Source organism: Oratosquilla oratoria, chromosome 4, assembly GCF_046742065.1.
Source record: "Oratosquilla oratoria isolate Oo_2021 chromosome 4, ASM4674206v1, whole genome shotgun sequence".
In the NCBI taxonomy this organism is placed as follows: Eukaryota; Metazoa; Arthropoda; class Malacostraca; order Stomatopoda; family Squillidae; genus Oratosquilla; species Oratosquilla oratoria.
The window spans coordinates 40572963-40583661 of NC_134780.1; the positions used below are offsets into that span (position 1 = coordinate 40572963).

The 10699-nt window shown below is 34.7% G+C and overlaps 1 protein-coding gene across 1 annotated transcript; it reads left to right on the forward strand.

Moving 5' to 3' along the window:
* Positions 1-215: 215 nt before the first annotated feature.
* LOC143024323 (GDP-L-fucose synthase-like) lies at positions 216-9731 on the forward strand. Its single transcript, XM_076183120.1, has 6 exons — positions 216-366; positions 5044-5158; positions 6293-6421; positions 6640-6831; positions 7279-7426; positions 9234-9731. Exons 1-6 carry the CDS (start codon positions 236-238, stop codon positions 9467-9469), a joined length of 951 nt encoding a protein of 316 aa, XP_076039235.1. The 5' UTR covers positions 216-235; the 3' UTR covers positions 9470-9731.
* Positions 9732-10699: the final 968 nt, after the last annotated feature.

Here is a 10699-nt window from a genome sequence, read left to right on the forward strand (position 1 = left end):
TATTCTTTAGATAAAATACAAGCAGTTTTCTCGCTTTTAAGGCGCTTTTAAATATACGTGTCGGCTATTTTTCCATGTCATTGGATTTGTTTTTTATGGGAAACTCCCATTTGGATTATTTACTAAATCCTTCTTCCCTTGTATAAGTCACAGCTTTCCTGCGAAGACACCTGGGGCAACAGATTGATTTTGTCGACGCCTTGCTTTTCAGGAAAGGCTAAGATAATCAGCAGGAATGGCAGAAACTGTAATTATGGTGACAGGGGGTACTGGATTGGTGGGCCATGGCATTAAGCTTGCACTGGAGGAGGACAAGAAGCCAAATGAGAAGTGGATCTTCCTTTCTTCCAAGGATGCTGACCTAAGGTATTAGATATGTGTATCTCTGGTTTACTTATCCAGCTCTGACCAGCATTCCATTCGGCACTACTTGTCAAATACAATTGATTTATAATCGGCACTTTCTATTCGTATAGTATATATAAATGATATAGACCACGGACTAAAATCTATTGTCTCCAAATTTGCTGATGATACAAAATTGTGCGGGATGGCAAATGATCACTTCAGTCAATTAGATATTCAAGAAGATTTAGATAAATTATAGGAACGGTCTGAAGAGTAACTAATAAAATTTAACACAGGTAAAAAGAAGGTTATGCACATATGTAGAAATAACAGTAAGTACGATTACAAGTTATTAGGAAATGCGTTAACAAAAGTGGATGGTGAGAAGGATCTAGGGGTAATCATCAGTAACGATCTCAGATTATCTAAGCAGCCTCTGAGAAAGCAAATAAGATTCTAGGACTGATTGCGCGATCTTTTGACTTCAAAAGCTCATCTCTCATTAGCAAGCTATATAAATGGTTAGTTCGTCACATTTGGAATATGCTGTTTCTGTATGGTCATCGAATCTCATTAAAGATATTGAAAGATTGGAAAAAGTACAAAGGGGAGCCATAAAACCGATTCCAAATATCAAAAATAAATCATACGGAAATCGACTAAAACATATGAATCTGTTTTCCCTATAAATGCGAAGACTCAGAGGTGACTTTATACAGGTATTTAAGATTCCAAAGGGGATTGACAACATCAAAAGTTACAAAATTCCTACACAAAATGAGAATCCGACAAGAAATAATGGTCTCAAACTGTCAGGAAATAGATTTAATTTGGAAGTGGGTAGAAACAACTTCGCCAACCGTGTAGTTAATGAATGGAATAAACTTCCTGCAGAGGCAGTGCAATGTAGTTGAGTTCGAAGCTTTAAGGTTCGTTTAGATAAACATTTAGACAAGATGCTGTAATGACTGCCATTTATTTGATATTATTTGATTATTTGTTTGTTATTATTTGTCTATTTATTCGCTTGATTTCCATTTATTATTATTTATTTGTCAGTTTAAAAGTATTTACTATTTACCTGTTTGTTTATCATTTAACTATACCTATGTATTATTCATTTAATTTATTATCATTTATATTATTATAATTTTTATCTTATTTCATCTATTTTTTTCATTTTTATATTTTTTCGCATCCGACCTAGTTATGGATCAAAAGGTCTCCTGTCGGCATGCTCCGCCTTTTAATTCTTTGTAATCCTTTGTCTTTCCATATTATTATTTAATTAAGATGGTTGGACATTTTTCAGATTAGTAAAAACTCATGACAAGACCAGGAACGGGGTTAGAAAACATCATCTGCTACCTATGGCTTTTTTTACTGGTTAGGGTCAGTGATTCTTTCATAGAACATACATTACATATACAAAGGCCTTGATAGCCCTCGTAATGGAGGTGGCCAGGTGAGCACATACTGTGCTGTGTGAGATAAAAATATAAGCACGGGGGGGGGGGGGGTCCCTAGTCTCCTTGCTCCCTTCTATTTAGTCACATTTCACAACATACAGGGTGAACACAGCATCAGTCTGGAATACTAAAGGTTGTGGAATAATAAAGAGATGGTATCACAGGAGTGGTAAAGAAGGGTAGCAATAAGGAGATATTGTTGAAGTTGAAGTCGTCAGCATTCCACTGGGATCCGGGCCGGATAGCGACTGTCAAAACAGCGACAGTCATAATAGCGACTTCATAAGGGCGACGTAATCAGGTGAGCGACTTTCAAAACGGCGACTGTCTTAATGGCGACCGCATTATAACAGTGACTGTAATAATAGCGACTTTACTGTCGACCGGTCAGAATGGTCGCAGATTTATGTTTCAATTGCTTGTGTTTTCGTGTTTGTATTTACGCGTTCAGTTGTGTTTACTTTGTGAGATAGGTTCAGAATGAAATATGCTCAAAAGGTCGCAGACTTATGTTTCTATCGCTCATATTTATTTGTTTGTGTTTACATGTTTGTGTTCACTTCGTGAGATAAGTTCACTGAAGTGAATTTACTGGTCGGTTGCTCGGTCGTCGGTTTTTTAATTCTTTTAATAATGTTTTTCTTTCAATAATAAGTAAATAATAATAGCAACATTTAGGATTGGCCGAAACGTCGTACCCTGCAGAGTTCTGGCCGAAACGTCAGTTGCCGAAACGTCTGTGGCCGAAACATCCTATATTCGATGCGCTCCCCTCCTGCATGCTCATAATGATGTTGAACTTCTGGACTGGGTTGTTCAAAATAATTTTTTGCACTATCTTGGCGTTGAATCTATCTTGACATTAAACATCATGGTAACACAGAGCGTTACCATGACTTTTAACAACAAGATAAACTAACGCCAGAATTAGTTTTTGAACAACCCAACCCTAGACTCCTTGTTATGATATGTTATCAATGTTAGGCAACTTTTTGTGCAACAATAACACCATTTACCTTAGTCCACACATGAAAGCTGTATAATTTTAATTTAGATAATTTGGTGCACTGTATAATTTCAATTTAGATAATTTGTTTCATAAATTTAATTTCGTTTTCACACAGTATGTGCAAAAATATTGTCACTTGAAATGATATATATTTCTTTAATTCTTTTAATAGTATATTTTCTTTCAATAATAAGTAAATAATAATAACAACATTTGGAGGACAGGCCGAAACGTCCTACGTCGGTTTTTTTAATTCTTTTAATAATATTTTTCTTTCAATAATAAGTAAATAATAATAGCAACATTTAGGATTGGCCGAAACGTCGTACCCTGCAGAGTTCTGGCCGAAACGTCAGTTGCCGAAACGTTTGTGGCCGAAACATCCTACATTCGATGCGCTCCCCTCCTGCATGCTCATAATGATGTTGAACTTCTGGACTGGGTTGTTCAAAATAATTTTTTGCACTATCTTGGCGTTAAATCTATCTTGACATTAAACATCATGGTAACACAGAGCGTTACCATGACTTTTAACATCAAGATAAACTAACGCCAGAATTAGTTTTTGAATAACCCAACCCTCGACTCCTTGTTATGATATGTTATCAATGTTAGGCAACTTTTTGTGCAACAATAACACCATTTACCTTAGTCCACACATGAAAGAAATATGATTTTAATTTAGATAATTTGGTGCACTGTATAATTTCAATTTAGATAATTTGTTTCATAAAATTAATTTCGTTTTCACACAGTATGTGCAAAAATATTGTCACTTGAAATGATATATATTTCTTTAATTCTTTTAATAATACATTTTCTTTTAATAATAAGTAAATAATAATAGCAACATTTGGAGGACTGGCCGAAACGTCCTACCCTGCAGAGTTCTGGCCGAAACGTCAGTGGCCGAAACATCATACATTCCATGCGCTACCCTCCTGTATGCTCATAATGATGTTGAACTTCTGAACTGGGTTGTTCAAAACAAATTTTTACATTATCTTGGCGTTAAATCTATCTTGACATTAAGTATCATGACCATCAAGATAAACTAACGCCAGAATTAGTTTTTGAACAACCCAACCCTAGACTCCTTGTTACAATATGTTATCAATGTTGGGCAACTTTTTGTGCAACAATAACACCATTTACCTTAGTCCACACATGAAAGTTGTATGATTTTAATTTAGATAATTTTGTGCACTGTACAATTGCAATTCAGATAATTTGTTTCACAAATTTAATTTCGTTTTCACATAGTATGTTCAAAAAATATTGTCACTTGAAATGATATATATATATATTTCTTAATTCTTTTAATGATATTTTTTCTTTCAATAATAAGTAAATAATAATAGCAACATTTGGAGGACTGGCCGAAACGTCCTACCCTGCAGAGTTCTGGCCGAAACGTCAGTGGCCGAAACATCATACATTCCATGCGCTACCCTCCTGCATGCTCATAATGATGTTGAACTTCTGGACTGGGTTGTTCAAAACAAATTTTTGCATTATCTTGGCCTTAAATCTATCTTGACATTAAGCATCATGAACATCAAGATAAACTAACGCCAGAATTAGTTTTTGAACAACCCAACCCTAGACTCCTTGTTATAATATGTTATCAATGTTAGGCAACTTTTTGTGCAATGATAACACCATTTACCTTAGTCCACATATGAAAGTTGTATAATTTCAATTTAGATAATTTGTTTCATAAATTTCATTTCATTTTCACACAGTATGTGCAAAAAATATTGTTACCTGAAATGATGTATAAGTAATTTTTTTAATTATTTTAATGATATATTTTCTTTCAATGATAAAAAAAATAATGATAGCAACATTTGGAGGACTGATGATGTGATAATGTCGCTGTTATGACAGTCGCTCTTATAATACAATCGCTATCATGTGGTCGCTGTTGTGATGGTCGCTGTTTTAAAAGAATCGCGATTGTGAAGTCGCTCTATTGACAGTCGCTGTTATGACAGTCGCTATTCGGAACCCGAGCCCATTCCACTATAGGAACAATCTGTCGCCGTTAGGCCATTGCTCTCTTTCACGTAGATTTGCAGTTGTGGGAGACACTGGTTACATGTAGAAACCTAAAAAATGCTACTAATATACCAATGAAATGTCATTTGTCAGTCCCATTTCATATTCAGGTTATTAGTTTTATTCTCTTTATCTATCTGTTTATTTATTGACCAGAGATCGTGAGGCTACAGAACTCCTGTTTGAGAAGTATAAACCAACATACGTTATTCATTTGGCGGCTAGGGTTGGAGGCTTGTTCAATAATATGGAACATAATTGTGATTTTTATGTAAGTATTGCTCTTGTTTTTTTTGGAAGTGCATGAACACCCTTGGGGTCTGTTTATTATACAAATTTATGGCTCACATCTTGCTGACTGAATGGTCAGAAAAGATAGATTATGTTTCTTGTTTTACATTTTATGGCTAAAATGATATGTAAAGTGCATGCTCAGAGCCTTCTTTGTGGATGTGGCTAAGAAATCCCACGAATGCCCAAAAATAAAAGAGTTCAGTAAAGCCTTTTAAGGCAAATAAAACTCACCGAGAGCTTACTTTTGATTCATCCACGTTCTTTATACGTCATTGTATAGGTTTATATAAAGTAGATGTTTGTGTATGCTGTAATGATTATAATTTATTTTATATTATTTGTTTTTGTTTTGTTATCATTTGTCTGTCTGATTTTCATTTATTATTAGTTATATGTCAATTCATTATTACTTACTATTTACCTGTTTGTTTATTATTTAACTATACCTATGCATTTATTTATGTATTTTTTTTTATTTACATTATTATAGGTTTTATTTATCATTCTATTATCATTATGATTTTTTTTCGCATCCGACCTAGATATGGACCAAAAGGTCTCCTGTCGGCATGCTCCGCCTTTGTAATCCTTTGTAGTATAGTATACACACACATGTAACCTCCCTTTCCTATGTACAGGACAAAGAGGCCTTGATTGTGGCAGTGGGAGATACTAGGATAATGTGATTGGCAGTAATCATGACCAGGGTTTGATTTTGCCTTGAAAATTAGTAGAAAAAAAAGACAAGTACATAGTTATGTAATCTTCTTGCAGAAGTAATGGTTTATAGAATAGTTCAATTTGAAGATCTAGTTGGGTGGGCACCTAAGCACTGAACTGTAATGCCTGCTGCTTATTTTCTTTAAATAATTTATTTGCTTCTTTATGCATGTTTCTGCAACAGGCCTAAAAGGTCTGTCAGGATGCTTTAACATTGCAGTCCATTGTATGGTAATGTGATTTAATGCCTTGAACTCCCCCACTCGGAGAGGGGTAATCAGGCACCTCCTTACAGAGGACTTTTTGAAGCATGGAATTTAATGTGGTATGTCCTTACTGAATATCTGAAAATTCCATTTATATTATTCTGTCTTCACTTCTTTTCTTTCAGAGAGTGAATTGTCAAATTAATGACGTTGTTCTAGATTTGTGCAAAGAGTACAAAGTTCAGAAAGTTGTGTCCTGTCTCTCTACATGCATTTTTCCTGATAAGACCACATATCCAATTGATGAAACAATGGTGAGTATGAATTAGAACGAAGTCATAGATTTATGTTCTTCTTGACTGTTAATGACTCAGTGTTGAGTTTCATGCATTTCATGCTAGAGCATTCCAATTTTATTTGTGTGCAATTATTTGTATGGAGATTATTATAGCTGATCTCATGGCTTATTGAGGAAAAGGTTTTTATTTATTTCATTTGTTGATTTTTTATTATTATTTCGTATTCTTTCTAGGTCCACAATGGCCCTCCCCACCTTTCTAACTATGGATATAGTTTTGCAAAGCGAATGGTTGATGTTGTGAATCGTGTGTATAATCAACAACATGGTTGCCACTTTACATCAATCATCCCTTGCAATGTTTTTGGGCCACATGACAACTTCAAATTAAAAGAGGGGCATGTATTGCCAGGTCTTATACATAAGGTAAATAAAAGTTATGAGAAATATGTATCTGATGATCAACATATATTGCTTGTCTATCTGTCTCTATATATCAAAGGTTTCAACCCCTGTAAGGGAGTTACCCTCCTGTGTTTATTGTTATCTAGTGAAAGAGAACGAGTAATACAGCAGTGACTTTATATTTTATAATGCGAGTAGTGTGATGCATTGTACATTAGGCATCCAACGTTTCACTCGAGAATTTGACTTGTATTGAAGAGGTTAGCATGGCAACCCTCCCTCCCTTGGCTTCATACAAAATTAGAGATGATAAGAAATCCCACTGACCTGCATCAATTTATAGTCCATTTGCAATCATTCTCCACTCGTTCCTTCCTCTTGCCTTCTCCCTTCCCTGCTCAACAGACATTCCTCTTTCACAAGTAAAACATAATTTACCACATACTTCTGATTTTTTCTCCACACCAGGCTTACCTGGCAGAGCGGGATGACCAGCCATTTGTCATCTGGGGTTCTGGGAAGCCTTTGCGTCAGTTCATTTACTCTGTAGACCTTGGCAGACTCATAATATGGGTTCTCCGGGAGTATCCAGAAATTGAGCCAATGATATTGGCAGGTTAGTATTATCCTATGGATATTGTGGAACCATGGTTTGTATTATGGGCCATAAGGTGCCCTAGTTGCAAGCGTTATCATTGTATTTTATAAACCCTTCAACAGCACTCCCCTGCACATCTTCTTGGTGATGAACCCACAGTAGATCTTGTCATTGGTGCAATATTGTCAATACGGATAGAAGATTTAGGTGAGAGGTTAGTGGCTGGCAAGTAATTAGAACCTTCCACAGATCTTTCTGGGAAGAGACTTTGGATTGTCGTCTGAGTTGTGTCAGTGTGGGACTGGTTCTGCCACCAGCTCAAAGTGGAAGGTGAGGAGAGCAGTTGCAGGACGCCAACTCTATAAACATGTAAAAAAAAAAAAAAAAAAAAAAAAAAGTATGGATTGGTTGCGCAATCCTTGACTTCAAAAGTCCATCTCTCATTAACAAGCTATATAAATCGTTTGTTCGTCCACATATATGCTGTTTCCGTATGGTCACCGAATCTCATTAAAGACATTGCCAGATTGGAAAAAGTACAACGGTGAGTCAGAAAACTGATTCCAAATATCAAAAATAAATAACGCGAAAACCGACTAAAACATATAAATCTGTTTTCCCTAAAAAAGCGTAGACTCAGAAGTGATTTGATATAGGTATTTCAGATTCTAAAGGGGATTGGCAACATCAAAAGTGACAACACTTTTACACTCAATGAGAATCCGACAAGAAATAATGGTATCAAAATGTCAGGATGAAGATTTAATTTGGGTAAAAATAAGTTCGCCAACCGTGTAGTTAATGAATGGAATAAACTTCCTCCGGAGGCAATGCAATATAGTTTATTTCGAAGCTGTAATGACTGCCATTTATTTTATATTATTTGTTTGTTATTACTTGTCTGTTTATTATTTGCTTGATTTTCATTTATTATTATTTGTCTGTCAATTTATCATTATTTACTTTTTACCTGTTTGTTTCTTATTTAACTATAATTATGCATTTATTTATTTTATATATTATTATTTATATTATCATAATTTTTATTAACTTTATTTTATTTTATTAATTTATTTGTCATTATTATATTCTTTCGCATCCGCCTTTGTAATCTTTGGAGGTGAATTGTAGAAAAAAAGGCAGGGGTAAATGGTAGAATGGTAGGAAAGATATTTGGGGGTGAATTCAAGGAGAAGGTTGTATGGAGGTATGATTGCACTTATGGTGCTACATGGAGCAGTGAAGCAGTAAGGGAGTCCGAGATAAAGTGACTGAATGAATTTTTGACGAGGGGCCGAGATATAAAGGATGGTTGGATGGGTTTTGTATGATACGGAGGGATCAAGGACGGGTTCCTGCACGTGGTGGCCCTGATAGATAGATAGCAAAGTTGATCATTTTCAAAACAGACAACCTCCACATTTCCTTCAGGAGATACAGCCTGAGGAGCTGCCACTTGGTCTCTGGATTGGGCACAGGATTTCTCCTTATCAACCTCGGCTGTATTTCTTACTTTTTCACACGTGGAGAGCTGACAACCAGCAACTGCTCTACTCACCCTATCACTTTGGGCTGGCGACAGAAGCGGTCCCACGCTGATTCAACACAGACAACAGTCCATTTTTTTTCCCCCAGGGAGATCTGCGGGAGGTTGTGAGGACCATTGCCAGCCATTGTGAGACTCGAGGCAATGATTGATAGGATGTGCAATTTATCTTGGCCACCCCCTTTATAAGGAGGGAAGGCCTATTGGTACACGTATAACATTTGTAGAAATCATATGCATTATTCACTTGACATAAAGCAGATATTTTCATTTTTGCAGTGGATGAAGAAGATGAAATTTCAATTAGCGACGCAGGTGAATTGGTGGTCAAGGCCTTTGGATATCAAGGAGAAATTGTTCATGATATCAGCAAGAGTGATGGCCAATTTAAGAAGACAGCCAGCAATGCTAAACTAAGAAAATATCTTCCAGATTTCAAGTTTACTCCCACCAAACAAGCTATTGAGGAGACGGTAGACTGGTTCAAGGTAAATTATGAAACTGCTAGAAAATAATTTTTAAATAATAGTGTCATAGACTTGGTTTTAAAAAGGTGATAAATTGATTGCACATTGCAGTCTTGTAATTGGCTGAATATATTTGTGATTGTCTTTATATTGTGTTTTCATGTGTTGGTTCATATATGTATTGATAGAAGAGCCTAAAGAATCATGAAAAACCTAAAGTTCAAAGATCTTTAATGTGTAATCCATTTAAGTATTTTGTGTGGTTATGTTGATTTTGCTGTTTTCGAGGTATCCATTGCATTGATTAATTTACGGAACTTGAGCCAAGTCCCCGCTAAGCCTCGTACAGCGCTGCATGATGCAGTTGGAATTGTTGACTGCAGCGCCGAGTGTCCACAATGTTTGTCACTACATGGAGTGTTGCATCACTCACCTCCAAACATTGTCGAGGGAAGGATGTGTGTCCACATTGTCTAGTTCAGCGTTTTTCAAAAATAAAATGGGTTGCGACAAAAATAAAGGGAATAAAAATACGCAAGTGAGATGATGATGAAAAATAAACATTTACTGAAATATCTCTCTTATTTTTTCTCTCTTTCCCTCTACCTTTCCCCTTCTTTTCCTTTTTCCTTCCCTCACTATATATATATATATATATATATATATATATATATATATGTATGTATATATGTATATATATATGTATATATATATGTATGTATATATATATATATATGTGTGTGTATATATATATATATTATATATGTATATATATATATATATATATATTATATATATATATATGTATATATACATATACATATATACATATACATATATATATATATATATATATATATATATATATATATATATGTATACATATTCTTATTTGATGGGTGACGATAGAATGGCTAGTTGTCGGCAGTTCCGTACCATTTTATTTTTTCATTTTTCCCTGTTTTCCTAATGTCATATGCTTACCTTTTTTATTTCTATTAGTCTTTACTAATTTTTAGTGAACTCAGAGTTACTCTCCGCACTTTTAGATATCGTACTATATCTATATCTATATCTATATATATATATATATATATATATATATATATATGTGTGTGTGTGTTTGTGTGTGTGCGTGTGTGTATGTGTGTGTGTGTGTGTGTCTTTTTACATATAAACACATTATATATTATACATACATACATACATATATATATATATATATATATATATATATATATATACATATATATCTTAGTACTACTAAAAAATTAATTG